Source organism: Podarcis pityusensis (assembly GCF_964106645.2).
Source record: "Podarcis pityusensis genome assembly, chromosome: 8".
In the NCBI taxonomy this organism is placed as follows: domain Eukaryota; kingdom Metazoa; phylum Chordata; class Lepidosauria; order Squamata; family Lacertidae; genus Podarcis; species Podarcis pityusensis.
Window position 1 is genome coordinate 17519383 of NC_138033.1, and position 24525 is coordinate 17543907.

General features: G+C 46.0%; 1 protein-coding gene across 1 annotated transcript in view; it reads left to right on the top strand.

Annotated features, from left to right (window-relative positions):
* The first annotated feature begins 10504 nt into the window (after positions 1–10504).
* Positions 10505–24525, top strand: part of HPN (hepsin) — a 28748-nt gene continuing 14727 nt past the window's right edge. Inside the window, exons 1-6 of the mRNA XM_081019055.1 lie at positions 10505–10522; positions 15587–15706; positions 18204–18305; positions 20221–20262; positions 21839–21968; positions 23562–23684. Of these exons, the coding sequence (XP_080875181.1) occupies positions 15691–15706; positions 18204–18305; positions 20221–20262; positions 21839–21968; positions 23562–23684 (413 nt within the window). The 5' untranslated portion in view covers positions 10505–10522; positions 15587–15690. The remainder of the gene's footprint in view (positions 10523–15586; positions 15707–18203; positions 18306–20220; positions 20263–21838; positions 21969–23561; positions 23685–24525) is intronic.

Consider the following 24525-nt stretch of genomic DNA (forward strand, 5'->3'; position numbering starts at 1 on the left):
ACGTACATAGATCAGCACAGGAAGACCGACCTGAAGCCATTTTGATTCCTAAACTGAGCAAATGTTTTCTCTGCAAGGTCAAAGTGGAAAAGCCTCCCCATTGTCTTTTCCTTCACAAATCCTGTCTTAAGGGTATGTCTGTGTTTGAATAGTTTGTGAGCCTGTGACCTGGCCCAGGAACTAAGTATTTATCATTACAAAAGACTGGCCAGGCTCCCCAGGCAATCCAATCAAGTAACCTGCCAGACAGGAGATAAACAAGGACAGGAGAAAAACAACATTCAAATTTCTGTTTAGACCGCCTTTTCTGTGATGTAGGTATGATGTATCTGAGGGGTGGTCTTAGATTACACCCCTTCTGTGATGTATGTATGATGTTTCTGGGGGTGGTCTTGATCTACATAATAGCAATTTCAAAAGTCTTTATAAGGCCTTGCGCGCCATTTTTCTGGGTTCCTCCTCCTCTCCTGCGGGTGAGGGGAGCACCCTGTTGCAACAGATCAATAAAGATCAAGCTTACTAGCTGATTTGCTTCTCAATATTCTCTGGTTGGCCTCTGTTATTCTCTCCTACCAATAGGGAACCTATGTAAGGACTTTATATGGGCTCTTGGATACCCCATAAGGGAAAAGGGCAATTTTTGTTTACAACACTATCATTACAGACATAGGACCAGAGCTGTTTTTTGTGGCAAGGCTCACCACTGGTACAGATTACCAGCATCTTTTTTGTACCAACAGTACTTTTATCAATATATGAGTACTAGCACCTCTTTTATTTTATTTGTAACCAAAAATACCAGTGCTTAGGACAATTGTGTGCTTTGGTGTTGCTTAACACAATTGGAAGCCAATGTCTGTGCAAAATCCCGCTCTTGCCAGAGCCCAGAATGAAACCAATTATATACAAGTTTAAGAAGGCAGAAAGGAAGCAGTACTAACAGCATAAGAGAGATCATTTCCTATTGGCTCTGCTTTATGGAAGGGGTTCTTCTGGTTGGCTGTGAAATAAATAATTAATTGCCCCCCCCCAGGGGGTCCTTGCCTCAAAAGGAGGACTGGGACCTCCGTACCAGTCAGGAATTGACACAGACCACACCAGGATTTGAGAAAAAGCAAAGTCTGATCTTTATTGAAAGAACAGAGAAAAAACAAAATGTGAGGGTCTCCCCGCTCACGTAATAAAATGGAGTGAGACCCCAAACAGAAGAGCTGCCTTGACTCTTAGACCTTTTGGTTTCCATACAGATCAATAACTGAGATGGCAGGAAGTGACATGAATGGCGTGAAGAGGGGATTAACATAAGGTAAGAAGGGTGCTGTAAGACCTTTGGGAGGTGTCAATATTGCTGGCGGGCTGGGATAATATGTGTTGAGCTTCCTCTCATTTATTCTGGATCTGCTTAATGGCTTTTCCTTTATCTACAGGAAAAATCTCCGTAGTTGCTGATAATCAGCATGCAGATCGGTGAGGCTGGATGTTCGGGAAATGGCTTAAATGTTAATGTGAGATTCTGCTCTGTATTCCTACCAACTTGGGTGTGATAGTCTGATGTTTGCATACTTATTGGAAAATAAAACTACGAGCTGGTATTTGTGTGTATTCATGGCATTATTTGCAGACCCAGTAGATGGCAGTGTGGTGGAGAGTGTTTTGGCAGCTACAGTTTGGATACATTCAGAAAAATACAGCCTAGTGCAGCATTACATTTCTGTAAAGGTACAGTGGTACCTCAGGTTACATACGTGTCAGGTTACAGACTCCACTAACCCAGAAATATTACCTCGGGTTAAGAACTTTGCTTCAGGATCAGAACAGAAATCGTGCTCCGGCGATGCGGCAGCAGCAGGAGTCCCCATTAGCTAAAGTGGTGCTTCAGGTTAAGAACAGTTTCAGGTTAAGAACGGATCTCCGGAACGAATTAAGTACTTAACCTGAGGTACCACTGTACATTCATGGAAAAAGAGATACATTTCAGTAAGGATATATTCAGATACATTCTTATACATTTCAGTGATAGCAAAAGGTAAAAAAAGACACAGCATAATGATACATTCAACGATACATGAAAAGGACACAGCATACATTCTGATACATTTCAGTGATAGCAAAAGAAGGTAAAAAGACACAGCAAAATGATTTATTCTCAAACGATGCATTCTCCAAGGCACAGTTCATTTTCTTGTGGGGCTTTTAAGGTAGAACACTATAATTCTGATATTGGTAGGGTCATTTTCCTTTATTCCCCTCTCTTACGACAGCTGACACCTGCCTCTTTCTTATTGGCTGCTGCTTGCTATATAAGGCCTACCGTTGAGATGGTTTTGAGGCATTGTTTTATCTAGATGTGTGCTAAGGGTGGCCAAGTGGCCCTCCTTTATCTGACACAAAGTGACCCCAATAAGTGAAGCTTTGCTGTGGGGAGTGTGTGTGTGTGTGTGTGTGTGTGTGTGTGTGTGTGTGTAAAAGCAGTGTTTAATTCTTTATCTGCCAGATTCCCCCTTGAACCTGTGCCCCAACACCTCCCTGCTTTTACCACTGCCAGTGCTTCAGGTACATGTTAACATCACCTTCCCAGGTTATAACAAATAGTTAGACTTCATACGACAAACAACATGTAGTTCAGGAGCTTACTTCATTTTTCGTTTCCATCTCCAAAGAATGGATTCTCTCTAAAAAAACACCCCTCTTTTGTTTTGTTTTGTTGGTGGCCTATCGTTTCCCTCATAGGTGGGAGGATGGGAAAAATTTCTTCTGCAGCTTTAAAGGCAAGAAGGAAATTTTTTAATCTGCACAGGTGTGTGTGTGTGTGTGTGTGTGTGTGTGTGTGTGTGTGTAACATAATAGGAGGCAGACGGAGCTGGAAGAAAATGCCTGTAGAGAGAACGCCATTGGCTGCCAAGGGAACAAGGCAAGAAGTGAGCTTTGTTTGGAGGATAAAAAAACAGAAACATGATCCAAGGAGGCCAGCGTCTGACAAGAATCATCCTGTATGAGGCATCTGAAAATCCTGACAGGTTCCAAAATGCGTTCCTTCCATCTTGGAGTTACCTGATGTGTGTTACAAGGAGGGTCATGACAAGGATCAGCAGCTACTACTGGCAGCCCAGGGTGCCAATTTGACTTTTGGGGGCTTCCTATCCAGCGCTTGAATGTTAAGGCTCAGCACCAGCAGTTGGCTCAGAAGGGCTCCTAGCCAGCCCAGTCCTGCTGTAATGCCGCTCCTCACCAGCTCCCCAGAGGCTACTGCAGTGGTGGGTGGAAGGTTCTCAGTTCAGCTAACATCCTTAGGGGCCGCCCGCCATCTTTAGGTATCCAAAATGGACAGGCCTCAACCCAAACCTCAAAAATGGCACTGAGGCGAGGGCCCAGTTGCTCTTCTATCGAATCCCCATGACGCGGTGAGATCCCGTTGCTCAGTCCCTGCTCCTGCCAACCTAGCAGTTCGAAAGCACGTCAAAGTGCAAGTAGATAAATAGGTACCGCTCTGGCGGGAAGGTAAACGGCGTTGCCGTGCACTGCTCTGGTTCACCAGAAGCGGCTTAGTCATGCTGGCCACATGACCCAGAAGCTGTACGCCGGCTCCCTCGGCCAATAAAGCAAGATGAACGCCGCAACCCCAGAGTCGGCCACGACTGGACCTAATGGTCAGGGGTCCCTTTACCTTTACCTTTATGATCCTGCAACTCACCACATTTTTGATGTGAACAGGATGGACATATGGATGAGGGCCTCATCAAGGGCTGTCCCGAGACATCTTCCTGCTTAGCGTTACCAGAAATTGGAAGGGGGGTGGACCCCCCCTAAGCCTTGCCTCTCCACACTACGAGGCAAAGACAAAAAGCCTCCGCTGAACATTACCAAATGTAGCAAACTGATAAATGCATCTATGTACTGGCTCAGTGGGAAAACTTTAGGAGTCATGTAAAATCGCTCCAGTGATGGATTTACACCATTCCAACGTTCTAATTGGAAGGAAAATGGCTACCAGAAGAGGAGCTTGGGAGTGGGCTAGGGGCAGCCATAATCCCTGAAGTGTTAGACCATGTACGCAACAGCCCCACTGCCTGGGTGATAATCCCTGGCATCCTGGCATCTGAGTGCCAGACAGGTAGTCATCCCAATCACAATAGCAAACCCAGCCTCAATGGATTGGGGTCTTGGTCAAGAGGAAAGGGTGTGCTTAACTTGGCTGGGAAACAGGAACATGTAAATACTTACCTTTGTTTTACCTAGTGGGTGTGAGGTGGAGGTGAAGGAAGGGAGAGGGGGCAAACTTTATACTCAAGTTTCAGGTTCAACCCCAGCATCTCCAGATTGGACTGTCTGGGACAGAACTCTGTCTCCAGCCAGCCACTGCCAGCCAGTGTAGTCAGCATTGAGTTAGATTGACCAGCGGCCTGAGTATAAGGCAGCATCTTATGGTGCCTGAGGACAAGATGGTGCTCTTCCCATTGATTTGAAGGTTATTGTGAAAAGGTTTGAAGAAACGAATAACAAATTATAAGGTAAAAGGTAAAGGTAAACTTACCTTACTTTCTTGTTGTTAGCTACCTTACTTGCATCAAGAGATGGTCTAAAAATATATTGGAATAAATAGAATTGATAAAAGTTTAATTTAAAAAAACTACCAGCTACCAGCCAGTATTTTATGCTGCCAGCTGCCTCCCAGCATACTGTGTTCAGCTAGCAAAATGTGACCTCCCCTGCTGCAGCAAAGAATGGCAGGTCGAGATTTCAAGCAGGGACATAGCTGTCAACTTTTCCCTTTTATTGCGAGGAATCCTATACGGAATAAGGGAATTTCCCTTAAAAAAAGGGGAAAGTTGACAGCTATGAGCAGGGGACAGGGAAGGGCCTCCACCATTCTACCTGTCTCTGGGACAGAAGAGCTGCAATGTGTCTTTGAGGATGAACTCAGCTGCCTTTGTGCTTTTTCTTATTGGGCGGGGATGGAAAAGGGCCAATGGTGGGAGCGGCTGCTCTCTTGCCCATTCCTGGCCTGATCTCTCTCCCCCCCTTCCGCCCCGCTGTCCCAATCCAGTTCAGGGTGGTGGTGCAGAGAACCAGGTAATCAGTAACTGAGCGTGTGCAAGTGTGTGTGTGTGTGTGTGTGTGTGTGGCCAAAGACTTCCCCCACCTGCACTTGAGCCTCCTCTGAAAAGCAGGCAGCTGGGTGATCCGCTGCCTTTCTCCCTTCCCTTTCCCCCACTCCTGCGCTGGCTGCCTGTACCAAGAGCTAAGTGACCCATTTGTTTTGGCAGTCTCTCCCTCTGCTCTGTACCCAGCCCCTGATGAAAGTCCTACTTGGTTATTACACACCGCAGAATGTCGCATAGACAGTGGGAAAACAAAAAACACAGAACAGCTAAGAGGTTAAGACAGATATATAGTTAAATTTATACGTGACACAGATGATTAATTCCAGAGGAGAAAAGGGAGTTGTATAATTTACATCTGATTTTATGGTTATGTTCTTTAGATGAGTCAGTGATTTAAAATCTTTGAATCTATAGCTATATCAGCACGGTTAATTGTGCGGAGCTAAGAGACTGAGTTAACCTGGATGAGTGATGTCCTCAGTGAGTTAGGGATTTCTGCTGCAGGCGAAGACAGGCACCAGCAGATTGAGCAGAAAATATCAATAGTGGGTCCAATGGCCACAAAGGTGGTTTCTGGATGAGCTGTACAGTGAAGTGAGGGGTAGATGGGGCTCATCAACCTGGGAAGGTAGCCCATCTAGGAGAAAGAAATCTCTGGTCCTAAACCTCCACTGTCTTGAGGGAAATCTTCGGGAGAAGAAAAGGCTAGGGAGTAAACTCAACACAAATCAGGAGTGGAGTCTCTGAGACAGTTGGATAGTGTCTTGCACACTTCCTTCTGGCAACTCCTGCAGCCCAACTGGTGCCAAATGGATTGCTCTTCTTTCCTTTGGACCACATCAGGGAGGCAGCATGGTGGTGTCTTATAATTTGGGCAGCCCAGAACCTCCATATACACAAAGTGACCCCCAGGGAGGGACAGTGGAGTGGAGAGGCACACTCCATTGCCTCTTGAGACAGATGGGTGCCAACAACAATTAATTATAATACTGTATTTTATTGTATTACACTTTGAATACTATGGAAGTAAAAGAAGCAAAGAAAAATACAATTAAGGAATCATACAGATAAGGACAAGATGAAATTATACAATTGAATATAAATATAGATGGGAATCGGCTATGTATAGTGAATACTTATCTACTTTAAAAAATGTTCACCTATGATCCTTTTCTTTTACTTCTTTGTTATTTCTTTGTTCTTTCCCCCCCCCTTTTTTCTGATATCTTATCTTTCATTACACTCCTTTATTGTGAATAGCATTTTATAGAGGTATAAATAACTGTAAATATAAAAAGAGGCAAAGTATTCTCTAATTTTTTTCCTTGGTTATATGTATTTTCTTTTTCCTTTGTATTTTCTTTTGTTGTAAATATGTATGTTTTCTAATTTGTACTTAATAAAAATTAAAAAAGGAATCATACAGCATATCACAATTGCTACAACTGCAATAAAATTTATTAAGTGGTCCGCCAAGACCCTCAGCAACATTAAGGTGGTCCATTGGCACATCGCCCCAAGGAATCCTGGGAACTGTAATTTGTTAAGGATGCTGGGAAATTGTAATACTAATACTAATAATTTATTATTTATACCCTGCCCATCTGGCTGGGTTTCCCCAGCCACTCTGGGCGGCTTTCAACAGAATATTAAAATACAACAATCTATTAAACATTAAAAGCTTCCCTAAACAGGGCTGCCTTCAGATGTCTTCTAAAAGTCTTGATATTTGTGGACGCGGAGAAAGCTTTTGACAATATCTCTTGGAGTTTTATGAAGAAGAACCTACAGGGGATGGGGGTAGGCCAAGGTTTTGAAAACGGTATAAGTGCAATTTATTCAGAACAAAAGGCTAAACTAATTGTAAATAATGTGGTGACGGAAGAATTTAAGATAGAAAAAGGGACACGACAAGGTTGCCCAATTTCCCCACTGCTTTTTATTTCGGTCCTGGAGGTTTTGCTGAACATGGTGGCTGCCACCGATGGAAGCGAAAGCTCTGAAAAAGCTCAATATGGAGGCCAAATGGCCGAAATATTGGGAAATTTTGGAACAAGACGGAGATAGACTGAAATTGCAGAGTTTTGAGAAATTAAAAAACAAAGTGCGAGATTGGCTTCATTATTATCAGATAATGGAGGCATATAAGTTGGATAAGAAAACTGGTTTCCAGGTGGAAAAATCAAAATTAGAAACAGAATTATTAGAACCCAAAACTAAGATTTTGTCAAAGATGTATAACTTGCTGTTGGATAAGAAAATCGGCTTCCAGGTGGAAAAATCAAAATTAGAAACTGAATTGTTAGAACCCAAAACTAAAATTTTGTCAAAGATGTATAACTTGCTGTTGAAATGGATGATTTCATCACTCAGGATGAAACGGTAAAATCTGCTATGATTAAATGGGCACAAGACGTTGGACATAACATAATGATGGCTGACTGGGAACAGTTGTGGACTACAGGTATGAAGTTTACAGCATGTAATGCCTTAAGAGAGAATATTATGCAAATGATATACAGGTGGTACATAACCCCAGTCAAGCTTGCAAAAATCTACCATTTGCCCGATAATAAATGTTGGAAATGTAAAGAAACTGAAGGTACATTCTTTCACCTTTGGTGGATGTGCCCAAGGATTAAGGTTTTCTGGGAGATGATTTATAATGAATTAAAAAAGGTATTTAAATATACCTTCTTGAAGAAACCAGAGGCCTTTCTCCTGGGCATAGTCGGCCAATCGGTGTTAAAAAAGGACAGAACTTTCTTTATGTATGCTACAACAGCAGCAAGAATACTCATTGCAAAGTATTGGAAGACACAAGATCTACCCACACTGGAGGAATGGCAGATGAAAATGATGGAATACATGGAATTGGCGGAAATGACTGGCAGAATCTGTGACCAGGGAGAAGAGTCGGTGGAAGAAGATTGGAAGAAATTCAAAGACTATTTACAGAAATATTGCAAAATTAATGAATGTTAGAATGATGTTCAATTGAAGTTAAGGGGTTTCTAGCTGTACAGGCTAAAAGAATATGGAAAAATTGGTTTTAATATGTAAATTCTAAAATTTAAAGTTATATTATATCAAGATTAAAGATTAGGATTAAAAAGGAGGGAAAGGAATTGTTGGATTAACATATTTAATTAGAATACAAAAAAGGGAGGTAAGAGGAGGTCCGGGAAACAAGTAAATGTAAAAGAAGTGAGGAAAAGATGAAATTGTTTTTAATTGTTTTTTCCTTTTTTCCTTTGTATTTTTTCTTTTTATTGTTAATTTTTTCTTCATTAATGTGGTTTTTTTTCTTGTGAAATTTTAATAAATATTATTTTAAAAAAGAAAGAAAGACCTTTTTCTATAAAGAAAGAATTGGGGTCCTTATTAGTTAGCGTGACGGGCGTTCCTTTTCCAATTGGATATTTTACATCAGGCTCCGACGTGTCTTGGGCCTGACCTGATCTCACCCAGATCAAAGCTCCATCCCATTGACCCACACAGCCTGCTTGCTCTCACTTTCCTCGCTGGGCGACGTTTGCTGGAACTGGGGGAGCGTGGAGGCGCGAGGGAAGCGGCTGGAAGAGGAGGAGGTCCTGATGAACCTGCGCCTGGGGGCTGGGATTGTTCCTGCGTCTTTGTGTGTGTGCACAGAGAGAGCGAGAGAGACTCTCTTCTCCTTTGGAGAGGCTCCTGAGTCGCAGGTGCGACGTGAGCCGCAGACAATGGGCGCTTTGAGAAAGGAGGCCGCGCTATGGGGGCGGGGAAGCGGCGCGCGAGCTTTGGGTTTGGCGATCTCCAAAAGCTAGAGCGCAGGGCCGAGTTAGAAAAGAGCAGCCTTTCCCCTTTACAAACACCTTTACATCCATTCAAACACCACCGCATTCCGTTGATTCAAACCCTTTGGAGAGATCTTCTTCGCCATCGGATTTTGTTTCAGGCTGAAGCTCGCGCCTCCCTGCAGGATAATAGCAGGCGAGCGTGCTCTCAGGAGGAAAAAGAATGAAAAGGGAGGGTGGCCCGCTGTAAAGCACAAACGCACCGTCCCAATATCGTCATTTGGTCACCGAACAAGCCCATTTCTCCCGCCAGGTCTTAATGCTGCAAATGTAGGACGATACCTGGACTAAACGGACTCCTGAGCGCGTGCAGAGTGCATTCCCCTGACCGCTCCCTAACTCCAGAAAATCCCCAGCGGTTAGGGAGGAAGGACTTACAGCCTTTCTCAACCTATGGTTCCCCAGATGTTGTTGAACTACAACTCCCATCACGCCTAGGTAGCAAGGTCAGAGCTCAGGGATGATGGGAGTTGTAGTCCAACAAACATCTGGGGACCCACAGGTTGAGAACCGCTGGAAGGTGATACAATGAAGAAGAAGAAATGTTGCTTCCAGGCCGACTTTAGCCCCAGCATATTTTTTTCTACAAAGGAATTAACTTCTGATCACAAACGTCGCAGTTCAGACGCCAGGAACATCGTTGGTTGGTCGCCGTTGGAGACACAAACGGTGCCGAACTAGGTCAGGGATGGGGAACCTTTGGCCTTCCAGATGTTATTGGACTACAGTTCCCATCATCCCTGGCCTCTGGCCACGTTGGCTTGAAGCTGAGTTGGACTCCAGCAACATCTGGAGGGCCACAGGTTCCCCATCCTTTCCAGTGTTCCCCAAACTTGGGTCTCCAGCTGTTTTTGGACTACAGTTCCCATCATCCCTGATCACTGGTCCTGCTGGCTAGGGACAATGGGAATTGTAGTCCAAAAACAGCTGGAGACCCCATCCAACAGGTGGGTCCAACAGGTCTTTGTATCCGTCAACAGGTCTTTGATCCAACAGGTCTTTATATCCGTTAACCCTCACTATCCCGGGCCATTTTTGAAAGGGACCCAGGTGTCCGGTCATGGTTCCCCCCAAATCTTTTTAAAGAACTCACTTTCAAGGTTGGGAATGGATCCCAGGAATCCGGGTCTCCCCCTTCCCCTGAAAACCCCAAACACCGTCTCCCTCTCTGTGTCTGTCAGGCTGTTTCCCTCCCCTCCAGCCCTAAAAAACCCCTCACGCTTTCTTTAGCTGGGGATGGGATCCGGACGCGTCAAGCCCCTCCCACCTGTTAGCCACACCCACCGCGTGTTCTCTTCCCCTCCCCACCCCCCGGCTCCTTCCCTCCCACCGCCCCTCCGTCTGGCAGGTGTCCGCACAGCTGCAAAGGGGCCGTCGCGCCCGGGTCCCCCCTCCCGGCTCCTCCCGGGTTGCCAGCCCTTCCCCTCCTCCTCCTCCTCCTCCTCCCGCCGCCCCAGGTGGGGAAGTTGCCTTGCGCAAGGAAGCACTTCTGAGCCCGGGAGACCTGCCCTGTCTCTGGCTCTTCAGCCATGAAGATCGCGCCCCCCTTAGCGGGAAGGCAAGTACCCCGGTGAGAGCAGCGAGGTAAGAGGGGCTTCTTTCCCTTCCGCGGTTGCTACTTCGCGAACCCCATTCCACAGGGAAGTGGGGAGCAGAATTTGAACGCTGCCCTGCTTTGTCAACCCGTGTGTTCCTCCACCTCCTTCTGGACACCCCATAATTCCACCCCCACCCCCGGGCTTGTTGGCATATGATCACATTGATATTCTTATTTTTTTTAAATATTTCCATGGGCTACTTGCCGTTTCACAGTGGGTTCCAGTTTGGGCCAGAATGCACCACATTTCGATTTGCCTACTTTGCTTTCCCGCTATACCCTCCAGTTAACTTTTTCTGGGGTTATCGCATTCGATCTGAAGTTTCTCTGGCCTGTTCTGAATTTCTGAACGTGACGCTATTTGTTTGGGGTTGACTTGGTCCGACAGGTTTGTGGATATCTAGATGTTAAAATCTCTGGCTTGCCTCCAACTGAAGGAACTTAAATTAGTCATGCCCGTTAACTTCAATGGGTCTACCCTGAGTAGGGCTAGTATTGCATGCAACCCAAAGTGTGCTCCTCCCCTTTTAAATGAAGGATTAGGGATTGAGGAATGTTCTATCTCCATGGGTGTAGCCAGGATTTTTGAGGGGGGGGGGTGTCAGGCCTTTTGTTGGGGGGCAGAACCTCCGTTAGCTATGTATTTTTTATTGATTTAGGGAAGCAGCTGCCCCCCAGCCCTCCATGTATATCTCATTGTTAATATCCTGTAATTCTTTACTAGAAAGATTGCTCCAGAATGTTTCTCGACAGCCTGCTAGAATAAATTACTCCCTTGCCACATCCCATGCCTTTTGAATTAATAAATTACAATTTTTCTGAATTAATTAATTCACTGCCTTCTCCTAACTGAGTAAGATAATACAGGGCAGTTTGAGCAATACCCTTGGGTGAGCTTCCACCTTTGGTGGTGGGGTTGTGGTGAACTGAGAGCAGGTGGGGGGCACAGTTGTCTGAGACGGCTTGCCATTTCAATTCCCCACAATGCCCTGGAGCAATGCTACCTTGAGGGCATTGTGGGAAATTAAAATGGTGGCTTGACCCAGACCCCACCGGCATGGTACATTTGAAACAGCCTCATACCACTTTAAGCAGTCCCTGCTTCTCCAAAAGCACCCTGGGAAATATAGCTTTTGTTAAGGGTGCTGGGAGTTGTTAGAGACCCTTATTCCCTTCACAGATCTGCAATTCTGAGAGTGGTTTAATTATCAATCCCTCTTTATGGGAAACTCTAGATATTGTAGCTCTCTGAGGGGGAATAGGGGTCTCCTAGCCACCCTCAGCACCTTTAACAGACTGCAACTCCCACGGTGTTTGGGGGGAAGAGTTGACTGTTTAAAGTGGTATGATACTGCAGATGGGGCCTCAAAACTGCCTGGGCAGTGGGTCAGACTTTTTTTTAACGTGAGAGGGCCAAGACATGTATCAGCGGTGAGTCTTAATGGGGTGTGAGGCCGAAACAGCTGCCCAAGGAATTGGGTGCCAGTGCTGGCTCCGACTGAGAAGACCAGGTTTCAACTCCCCACTCGGCCACGATGTTGACTTGTGCCAATCCACTTCTCACAGCCCTAGTATACCTCATTGCGGTGGTTGTTGTAAGAATGGAAGCTCTGTGCACTGGAAGATGGGTAGGATACAAACAGGATGAGCAGGAAATGTCAGTCCCTGATGGGGATTCGAATACCCCAATTTAGCCGTAAACATGTATTGCAAGGGGGTGTGTGTGTGTGTGTGTGAATTTGAGCTTTTTGCTCCTCTGGAACCAACTCTGGTCACATGGCCAGCAACGCTGAGTAGGGGACCTGCATAATAACTACAGTCATACCTCGGAAGTTGAATGGAGTCTGTTTCGGAAGTCTGTTTGACTTCCGAAACGTTCAGAAACCAAAGCATGGCTTCTGATTGGCCGCAGGAAGCTCCTGCAGCTAATCAGAAGCTGTGGAAGCCCCGTCGGACATTCGGCTTCCAAAAGAATGTTAGAAAACAGGAACACTCACTTCCAGTTTTCAGTCATTCGGGAGCTGGAATATTTGACTCCCAAGGCATTTGGGAGCTGAGGTAAGACCGTATTTTCATTTGGAAAACTGATGGATATACACAGAGAGATCTCATTGTTGGCTATTCAGGGTATTAGGCCAGGGATCTCTGAATCAGGGAAGACAAGCTGACACAGTCACCTCCCTGACTCCCATCAGCCTAGAACACCCCAAACCAAAGGAGGTACTGGGCACTTCTGCATTGATGGGAGGAGGACTTATAAGGGATGGTGAACTCATGGTCCTCAATTAGTTATTGGGACTAAGAACAAAGAGATCTTTGTCTTTCAACCAGTCTCGGACAGGACAGTCCTTCAAACAGGATGCTTTCAGAAGAGAACAGGGATGTGAAACCTCAAGCCTGGGGGCTGCATGTGTCCCTCTAGGTCTTTCTGCCTGGTCTTTGGGACTCTCTCCTTGCCACTTCTCCACCGGCTGTGCTTCACACCCTAAAGGGGTTTTGCCTGGCTGGAATGTGTCTTTGAGCTCTGTTATGCTTCTTTGCTAGCCTGGATGGAGGATAGCGAGGGGTGTGTAGAAATTAGCCTGCTGTGCAAAGGTAAAATGAACTTTGGTTGCTCTGGCCCCCAGAAGGTCATGCAGATGGGCATGTGGTCCTCACCCAGAAAAAAAGGTTCCTTACACCTGAAACAGAGGACTGTCATCTTGAAAGCCCTTCAAATAGAAGACGGTGTCTTCTTTAAAGTAGGACATATGCCCCCCACACCTGCCTAGCACCTTCTTCTGGGTGTTCCCATGGGTGAACATCATCTATAGGAAAGTGCCTGCAGAAAGTTACTTTGATAACATTGTTCCTGGTATTGCAGATTCCCTTGGGGCATTATAATTCCTGAACTGTATGATGCTCCCTCTTGGGTTCTAGACTGAACTCTCATTTCTAACAAGGGACATTTCTGGAGGGGTTAGAAAACAGTCTTTTGTGCTCACGGCTGGGACATTGGTGCGCTGCTGGGAAATTGAACTTATCTTTGATGTCCTTGTTTGGAAAGTGACTCATCGGAGTGAAGTAAAGGTGAACCAAAAAATTGGAACACATTTCTGCAGAGCTGCCAGAAAATGAAATAAAAGTGCAGCACATTACTGCCCAGTCCTTTTAAACCCCACCCCCCACTCTATAATACACAATAATCACATGTAATTTTACAGTTAGCTCATACTTCATATAGCCATAATTACAGGTTCATTTGTTTCATATTGATTGCTGTGCAATGAAGATGGTAACCATTCTTTTCCCCACTGATTGGATCTTTCCTTCTCATAGCTGCTAATATCTGTTTATTATATTTTGTATCTCTTATTCTTCTTCACAATCATTAAGTGTGAAACTTTCCTCTTTTCCCACAGCTTTGCTATTAAAATGCAAGCAGTTAGTAGCATTTGAGAGACCAGGGCAAAAGAACCTTGGCTAATACCTGGAGTTCTGTATTGCCAATACCATCGTTAAAGGGTCTAAAAGTAGATGGGTGTCTACTATTTCTCCAATTTCTTGCTTAATTTCCATCCAGAAGTCTTTGATCACCTCACAGTACTTTTGGCAGCTTTGCATCTCCAACAGTGGTCAGACGTTGTTGTCGTGCAAACCAGTTCTATACGTCTTAAGTCAAGAGAGCTTACTGTTGACATCTCTCTTACAAGAGGCTGCGTCCTCCTGTAGGGCCAAGTCTTCTCTATGTAGCATCAGTCCACCATTATTTCCCTACACCAGCTGAGAGAGCCACATGCGTACATGCTCCCCTGCCCCCAGGCAGCTGGGAATGCTGCCTAAGTGTTCAGCATTTTTAGTGTTCAGTGGGTGAAGGCTGGAGAGACCAGGATTCAGATTCCGACTCGGTCCTGATGCTCCCTGGGTGACCTTGGGCTAGTCACACTTTCTCAGCTCAACCTACCTGTGGAAATAATACGGGGGACCCATATGTGCCACCCGTTGTTTCTCGGAGGAGAAGTAGAGTCAGCGTGTGTGATGGTGATACTCTGATCACTACTTTCTTTTCTTTTTTTCTTTTTCAAATTGATATTTTATTGAATTTTTTTTTTAGGTATAAAGCAATAAAGTGATACAAAATGAAAAAAGAACAAAACACACAACTGTGTAAAGGGGAAAAAAACCATTATACAAATACAGTCTTACCTTGGTTCGCGAATGCCTTGCGACTTGAACGTTTTGGCTCCCGAACGTCACAAACCTGGAAGTGAGTGTTCCGGTTTGCGAATGTTTTTTGGAAGGCAAACATCTGATGCAGCTTCCGATTGAGTGCAGGAAGCTCCTCCAGCCAATCAGAAGCTGTGCCTTGGTTTTCAAACAATTTCAGAAGTTGAATGGACTTCTGGAATGGATTCTGTTCGAGAACCAAGGTACGACTGTATATACCAAAATACCCTAACCCATACATTCTTTTATAAACTTGGTATTATTATCCTAATACTAATGTAAATATTAAAAGCCTGCTACATTTTGTATGAATTCATTCCAAAAATTGTATTTATCGAAGTGGAGTCTACGTCTGTAACCGTTCGTAGGTTGCAAGTGTTATCATATTATCAAACCACCGATTAAGGGAGATCAGGTCTTTATTCTTCCAGTTCATCAACATCAGTTTCTTGGCTACCTTTAGAGCACGTAAAATCCATTTTTGTTGTCTTGTTGTTAACTTCCATGTAGTGGGTATATGGCTCTGAACTACCACTACATTCTTTGCATGCTCAATGGAAAGGTGGGTGGTGCTGTGGCTCCAGGATTTCGGGGGCCCTTGGTCTTGGCACCCACAGCACAGCCTTGCAACCTGTGAGAGCTGGAACATGCAAACTTGAGAATCTGCTTAGGGTATATCTGATGTTCTTGACTACTCTGTGCAAACTATGGCAGCCCTGTTAGGTCAGCAGGCTCTCTGTTGATCTCAGGGTCCTGGCAGGTGCCTAGCTTCGCCTTCTCAACTCAGCCCTGGCAGATGGGTTCAAGGTTTCTTGAGGCTTATATTCATCTTTTGTTGTCTACAGGGCTTCCAGACTCCCCCCATCCCCCTAAAAAAGGCCTCCTCTCCTGGAGGACCTGGATTTCGGAAAGGAGGATCCAGCAGGTTTGATGATTAACCAGTTCTGAAATGGCTGAAAAAGATGGTGAGTTGCAATTTTTTTTGAAGGCCCTAGAACCTCCCATGCCTTTTTCCATTTAATTCCAGGCTTTCCTCCCCAGCACCCCCACCCCTCAGCCAGCCAGAGCAGGACTTAAACATTAACATTTCTGGCTGATTCCTGCTGCCCTGGGAAAGGCAGTGAGGTCATGTGCCCATTAAGTGACCTCTTGGCACCCTCTCTCTAGGTTTTTGTTCCGTTCGGAGGTGGGCAAATTCCACAGGGTGAGTTGTGTTAGGTTTGCTGCAGGTGACTCTATGCTGCAGCAAAGAGTTTGTTGTTCTTGTTCATAAGTGATGCCTGTGAGCCTCTATAGAGTCCTTAGAGCAGAGATTTATCCAGCTCTGATTTACTCGCCCCTGTCTTTGCCTTGGCTTCCACCAATGACAGTATATAAGACTCATACCTTTCTATGTATTAAGCCAGACAGACTGTTGAGCAGTAGCGACCTTTTTCATCCATACTGAAGGCTCCTTGGATTCCCAGAGCCTGATTTTCTGACAAAGGTCTTTTTAGTGGTGGCACCTGTTTTAAGAGGGTGGAGCTACCTCAGGTGTGTTTTTACACACTGGCCAGTGAAAATGTCTCTCTTTATCAAGGCTTTAGAAAACCAACTCCATATCTGTGCTGTTGCTGTTAGTTTAATGGCTTTGCCACCTTTGCTGTAAATTTTAATTGGTGTTGTGAGTGATCATCGTGGTGGGTAGCTGAGTGAAAATGTATTATTATTATTATTATTATTATTATTATTTAAATTTGTATACTGCCCTATGTAGTCCAGCAATGTCTGGAGAGTCACCTGTTTGCCAGACCCACTGGAAAGAAGCCACTACAGCAGCGGCGAGGAACCTTCAGTCCTTGAGCCTAATAAGGCTGCCCAGGCCACCCCATTTGGCCTGCAAGGACTTTTGGACAATGCTCCACCCAGGGCCGTCTTAAGCATATCTGGCGCCATGGTGCAAAGATCCCTCCGCACGCCCTGCCCCCCATTTCCCAGAGTTGTCAACCTTTTCCCACGCCTCTGTGGGGATCGCTCTCCTCCCGCGGAGGCTTGGGAAGGAAGCTGCACGCCCGCCAGCCATATGGTTGATGGGGCACAGCTGGTGGGCGTACAGGGAAAGGGGAGGCTGCCGGCAAAGCTGTGCAGTTCCCCACTCGCTGGAGCACCCCTGAGAGGCTGGCACCCTGGCACAATGCGCCACTAAGCCCAATGGGAAAGACGGCTCTGGCTCCACCCACCTCCACTACACCTGACACTACTTACGATGTCAGATGTGATGAAGGTAAAGACATGGCTCAGCCAAAAGGGGATTTGGGGCACCGCCAATCAGCTCTGAAGAGCATTTTGCAAGGGGTTTCGCAAGAACTGACAATCAGATCATAGTCTGCAAGGACTGCCCAGTGATGTCTGGTGGAGAACTTTGCGATGGCAAGCAATTATCCAGAGCCCTTTGCAAAGCCTCTACAAGACCGAACAACCAGCTGATTGTAAGGTCTTGCAGAGTGCATTTGAAAGCTTTTGCCCCCATCGTTTGATTTCAAACCAGATGGGCAGAAAAGGATCTCCCGACATCATTGCGATGTCAGGTGATTGATAAATTTGGCCCTGCATGTGAGGAGATGCGTCCCGCAAAAACAGATCCAATTCCCAACTCCTGCAACCCCACTACTTTTCTTCTTAGTCTGGGGGCAAAGCAGAGAGGCACATGAGTAAGGTCTCCCATTGAGCCAGGTGATAATGAAAACCTGATTTCTATTTCATTTGAAGCTGAAATGATGACCTGCATGTGAAGCTCATTGATTTCAGTTCTAACAGCTTGCCTAAGCTGAAGTCAAAGTGATTTTGACCACATCCTGCTGCTGCTGCTGTTTTGCAATCCTCCCTAAATTACAGGCAGGTGCCAGTTTGCATAACTTCAGGAGAGGTGTTAAGGTTATAGCTAACTAGCTAGCAGGAATGCATGCACAATAAGGACCTAAGAATGTTTCCCTGGTTGTCCAGCCAATTCCTGCTTCTAGAGCAATTAATAGCAGCTCCAGGGTATGGTACTTGAAAATACCAAAGGGTGTGCCTTCTCTTTCCCTATTTGCTGCTCTGACGCAGCAGGAAACAGAAAAAATATAGCTGCAAGCCATCTCGTACCTCGGCGTTGATCATCTAGCTCTTTCCAAGTGGTATGTAGGTCCTGGGCAGTGGTACTGGCAGATAATGGGAGAGGCTCCTGGCTCTGTTTCCTAACCAGTGAAAAAGAGGTGGGGGCAAGGGCCTCCAGTTATTACAGTGCCCCATGCGCTTGTTGAGAATTGCTACTGCAGGTGTGCCTTTAAGGTGCAATCTGTTGCAAAACACATCCGGCTGGGAACAAAACTTCTTTCAAGCACATGGAGTTTCCCTCTTGTTAAGTTTGCCTGCCAGCGAGTGATGCATCTGTGGTTTTGTGGTTGCCTTTCTGCTGTCTAACCATCTCTCTCTGCCTTCCAGGGGGCCTGAAACGACGCAACTGGACTTCGCCTAAGGTGGTGGCTGTAGTAGCCAGCGGCTTCCTTCTCTTGGCTGCGATCGGAGTTGGGAGCTGGGCTATAGGTGAGAGTCTCTGCAGGGCTGGAAGAGGCTGTTCACAAGACACGGTGCACATTAAAAACCAGTGATCCCAGTTGCAGGGTGTGTGTGCCTTTTATATGTATGTTTCCGTGTGCAAGGAAAGGGCACTCTATCCAACTCTATCCAGCCCAGGAGGCCTTTCAGTAGTTGCCCCAAAACTCTTCCCATAAAAGATTCCATCTCTTTTCAAGCACGCTGTAGGAAACAGCTGTAATTTTAACACCAAATGCTACACCAAACAGGGTAAGAACAAATCCAGGAGTAGGAATCACATACAGCTGAAAACCACTGGTAAAAAAACAGGGCAAATGTATCAGATTCAATGCCAGGCTATTTCTGGAGAAATGGCAAATCCTATAGTGTAAGGCTGGTGCTGGAGGAGACGCTTGAGAGTCCCATGGACTGCAAGAAGATCAAACCTCTCCATTCTTAAGGAAATCAGCCTTGAGTGCTCACTGGAAGGACAGATCCTGAAGCTGAGGCTCCAATACTTTGGCCACCTCATGAGAAGAGAAGACTCCCTGGAAAAGACCCTGATGTTGGGAAAGATGGAGGGCACAAGGAGAAGGGGACGACAGAGGACAAGATGGTTGGATAGTGTTCTCAAAGCTACCAGCATGAGTTTGACCAAACTGCGGGAGGGAGTGGAAGACAGGAGTGCCTGGCGTGCTCTGGTCCATGGGGTCACGAAGAGTCCGACACGACTAAACGACTAAACAACAACAACATAGTGTAAGGGAGTTTCTGAGCGGGCAGCAGTATCCCAGTGGTATGAATTCCTGTAGAGATGGCTCTGCTGGAGCGCTCCCAAAGCCATTGAGGAGCCAAAGTCAGCTTTGAGTTTGGAACCTGATAGTACTACACCTAAGGAATCCACAGCAGGACCTGCAAGCATGGTGAAGACTATGGCACACCATATCTGAGCTTCAGACAGAAAGCTGATACTTGTTGACTTCTCCACCACATGGTAATGGACTATGTAAAAGGACCAAGCCGTTCTTCCACAGTCTTACTGGAAAGTATCCAGATGAACTGAATTTGTTGTGGATGATGTTCAAGACATTGCTGCCTACTGCCATGTGAAATGCAGGCCAACATCCCAGTGCTACAAGAAAAACCAAAAGGTGCATGGATTCTCTGAAGCAAACAAGCAGAAGCTGGAAGGAGCCCTACAGTAATCACAGATTTCTATGTCATAAAGTGCTGATGGTTAAATGATAGCCTTTTCTGCATAATGAACTGATCAAGTTAGAATAAGTGCCCCGATGAGCTTTTGTCACTCTGTCCTGTAAATGAGAAGAATAAAAATGTATAAAATGGCAAAAGGGTGGGGGGGAGGAAGGAAGGAAGAAAGAAGATGAATCTACCGAGCCTAGCATTGCCTCCTATCTAGGGCTGCCATATTTCAAAAAGTGAAACTCTGGACAGAAAATTTGTTTATGGAACATTTATATTTTTAAGGGAAATTACCACAACCAACATTCCTAACATGGGTTGCCATATGTCTGGATTTTCCCGGACATTGAAACAGCTTTCGTCTGGACACTATTTCTGACAACCGATTGCCGGTTATGTCTGGGAAATTTCGGACAAATGTGGCAACCCTACTCCTATCTTAAGATGAATCACCCCTTCAATCTCAGGGGTGGGCAACCTACGACCTTAGGGCCACTTATGGCCCACAGCCTAACTTCATGCGAATACAAGGAGGGGGGTGGGAAAGGGAGTGGCTAAGAGAGAGAAAATGGGATACCCTTTGCACTTTTGACTCTAGCCCCACCCACTACTGCCACGGGGACCCAAACTGATTACCCCCAAGAGAATGAGACCCTTCACAAAAAAATAAAAATGTTTCCCACCTCTACTCTAACTTTACCCTCCTGTTTCTCCTTTGCAGTGGTTTCTGTGCTCAGAAGTGAAGGTGAAAGCCTGTATGTTGGTGAGTGTTTGCAAGAGAGCTGTGGCCTCTCTTTTTACATATGGCATCATGTCATAGGGTCCAGTTTACTGGTCTTCTCTAAATTCCTGATCATATTAATTACTTACACAATGCTTTCCCCGTGTTCGGTTTGCCTTTTCTCAGCCACCCCCAACAGCAACCCTGTAGGGCAGGCTAGTATTACTGTATTTTTTGCTCTATAAGACTCACTTTTTCCCTCCTAAAAAGTATGGGGAAATGTGTGTGCGTCTTATGGAGCGAATGCAGGCTGCGCAGCTATCCCAGAAGCCAGAACAGCAAGAGGGATTGCTGCTTTCGCTGCGCAGCGATCCCTCTTGCTGTTCTGGCTTCTGGGATTCAGAATATTTTTTTCTTGTTTTCCTCCTCCAAAAACTAGGTGCGTCTTATGGTCTGGTGTGTCTTATAGAGCGAAAAATACGGTATATTTCTTTCCTGCACCTTGAAGGCCTAATTTTTCAGCAGAGGTTTGATGGGAACAGTGCACAGGCCACATTCACATCATGACTTTAAAGCGTTACACTATCTCTTTAAACAGTCATGGCTTCCCCCAAAGAATTCTGGGAACTTTAGTTTGTTAAAGGTGCTGAGCGTTGTTGGGAGAGACCCCTGTTCCTTTCACAGGGCTGCAGTTTCCAGAGTGGTTTAGCAATAAATTTCTCTTCACGGGGAACTCTGGTATGGAAATAGGGGTCTACTAACAGCTTGCAGCACCCCTAGCAAACTCCCTCCTCCCATAATCCTCTGGGAGAAGCCATGATGGTTTAAAATGGTATCATAGCCCTTTAGGCACGAATGGGGCCAAAGTTAAAATCAGGCAATTCACTCCCACAAGTGATGCCTACCAATTTGGGTGGTTTTGAAAGGGGTTTAGACAAACTCATTGAGGATATGCTATCAATGGCAGCAGGCCTCTGAAAACAGCAGTGGGAGAGAGATGTTGTCTTTCCGCCTGGCTTGCGGACTTCTGGAAGGCACCTGATTGGCCTCAATAGGGAAAAGGATACTGGGCTAGCTAAGACCTTTGGTCTGATCCAACAGGGCTCCTCCTATGTTCAGTCCTGAGGTATCCATTCAACTGAATCATCCCCAAATCCTGGTGCCATGGCGCACCAAATTAAACATTCATTCAAGATGGATAATTTAGGCCATCTGCTGTCAGTTGAAGCATGAAATCTAGGCCTGAACTTACTGTAAACATGCCTATATAGTTGCTCATCATGCCAGGTAGACGTCATTGCACAACAGGAGTATTTGGGGGAGCTCTCAGAAGCCGAGCTAGGAAATTTAGGGGTGAAGTCAATACTAGTCCTTGCCCATTGAAACTGATGTGCACAACTAACTTGGAGTCATTTATCTCTGTGGGTCTGCTGTGAGGAGAAACTAGCTGTTAATTAACGTGTCATATTTCTAATTTGGCTGCGCCATGGTGCCTCATGCAAGAGGGAGATGTCACCATGAATTAGGAAAGGATCGGTCAGTGTTGGGCTGTGGCAAAGGTGGGGTGAAGTGTGGGCATATCCTGCTAAGATCTCACACCTTTGTTTGGTCAACGCAGTCCAGGTGAGCTCCGGTGACCTGCGCCTCACTGTGTACGATGAGAATGAAGGGAGGTGGAGGCTGCTCTGTTCGTCGTCCTCCGATGCCCAAGTGGCCACCCTCAGTTGCGAGGAGATGGGATTTGTCAGGTACTTCGAGAGAACGGTAATGGCGGAGGTGACTAAGGGGGAGAGAAGCATCAGCAGAGGAGGCCTTTTGGAGCAGAAGTTTAGATGAGGGAGCCTCGTCAGCCCACCTTGTCACATAAGAGGGAGAAAACCTGCACCAGTTGAGATGCTTTCTTCTACGTAGTACACAGGACCGCCCACCCCCTCTGCTTTTTAACTTGGCTGTCATAATTTTATTCATTTCAGAAATAATTTACACTGCTTTATTGTAATGAAGCCTCACAGCAGTTTGCAAAAAAGAATAAAACCACCAGTAAAGAACAATTATTTAAAACCTTAAAAAAACAAGTAAATGATAAGTTAAAAACCTGATTAAGACGTATGCCAGCATTCAACATAACCGATGCCCACATGGGTCTGTAGCCCTTTCCAGGCATTAACTGCATGTAGGGCTTTTCACCTGTGGAAAGGGAAGTAGGGCTGTACCATCGACTGCATCCCAGCACTGCAACCCCTGCCAGCTCTGTGCTTAGCTCAGGAGTCTGAGAGCTTCCCTTTGCGGATGGACACACTGATCACATAGACACTGAGGACAGATCCCCCTGTTTCTGCACATGAGAACTGTGGCTACATTCAGTGTGTGAGAAGGGCTTTGGAGCCACTGGCCACTGGTAGAACTTGTGTGAGAGGTGAGACCAGTTGAGAGATGTAGGTAGGAATGGTCCGGTCTAAGGAGCCTTGAAAAATGGATGGGATTGGACATGCTTCCTTCCCAAACTGTTGGGCTGAACCAAATGGTCATGTCTGAGTCTTGTTTTGCTCACCCCAAAGAGTGGATGGTGTTCAGGGCATGATCAAAGCAACCTGCAGGATGCCCTTCCCCTGAGCCAGAGAAGGGAGGCTCAGTGCCAGAGCACCTGCTTTTGGTGCAGAAGGCGGCAGGATGAATCCCTGGCATATTTAGCTTGAAAGTAGCCAGTATTGAGCAGCCGTATTCTGCTCTATAAAGCTTTAGCATTGGAGGGGGTTGGACTAGATGACTCCTTGGGGGTGGCTTCCAACTCTATGGAAGCCGTGGGGGGAGAGGGTGGTAAGCTGGTGCTTTCTAGATATTGTTGGACACCAGTTCCTATCAGCCCCAGCTTGCATGGCCAGTGGCCAAGGATGATGGGAGTTGGAGTTCAACAACACGTGGAGAACATCAAGAGGTATTGGAGAACAGGGCTGAGAGAGTCTTCTGCCCAGGTGGGTGACTCAATCTAGAGTCAGGGCAATGTTTCCTGTAGTGGTCACATGGGTGATCCTGGCCACTCAGGGGCCCTTCTAAGGCAAGCATAGTCAAACTCGGCCCTCCAGATGTTTTGGGACTACAACTCCCATCATCCCTCGCTAACAGGACCAGAGGTCAGGGATGATGGGAGTTGTAGTCCCAAAACATCTGGAAGGCCAAGTTTGCCTATGCCTGTTCTAAGGCAACCTCTTTTATTGCCCTTTAAAAACAATCCTTGAAAATGCACTAAGAGCACGGGGGAGATCTCTCTCGGTTCTGGTGCTGGGATGTAGGCATGGTTGTTGCATTGATACTGACCCCCTCTGTGTTTGCCTGCCCTTTAGGTCTCTCTCCCATTCAGTTCTGGCTGCTGACAGAGCAGGGGCCAATGGGACGTCGGGCTATTTCTGCGTGGACGAGTCCCGCCTACCTTTTGCGCGAAGGCTGAGCGAGGCCATTGTGGTGTGGTAAAGTACAAGATGGACTAGGGTGGGAGTTGAAATCCAGAAATGTCTGGAAGGCCACAGAATCAAAGCCGAAAACCCTGATGGTGGCTGAGAAGCACTAGGCTAGGTTTCCACAGTACCCCTGACCTTTTGTCGAGCTGGGGAGGGGGGGGGGGATTTAAACACATTGCAGAGTTCCCAAAAAATAGATCATCCATCAGAGCTTTACTGCTATTGAAGGCAGATGAGCATAATGGTCAGAAATCCAATACATTCAGAATTGGCACAGTCCATAAGAAATCCAGTTGCAGCACTTACAAAAACTTGTAAACTTATAACAAGACTAAAACTTAACACTAAGCATACTATGTACAGAACACCACACCAGAAGGAAGAGAGATAGAAAGAGAAAGTAAGTAAGCCCCAGGCCCCTTCTGGCCTATATTTATAGTCAGCATGACCTTAACAGAAAGCATGACCTTAACAGAAAGCATGACCTTAACAGAAACAGAAACAGAAAGAGAACCAGTTTAAGCCAGCTGTACTCAGCTTCTCTGAAGGAATAACCCAAAGACCACGAACCTTCATCTTGTTTCTTTCACAAAGAGAAGGTTCCAGAACCCTCTTGAATGAATTAGAACAGGAAAGATCTCTACACATCAGATCAATGCTTTCTGCACTAAGAAATGCAAACTGACACCTTTGACCCTTCTGGGTGGGGCTGATGGGAGGCCAACAGTTCCCTCTGCCCTGACCTAGGCCTTGTAGGATGACCTAGACTTGGACCAGTTAGGGCAGGCGTGGGGACCCTTCCCAGAGCCATTCTTGACTCACCAAGGGTTCCATATTTGCCTGCAAGACC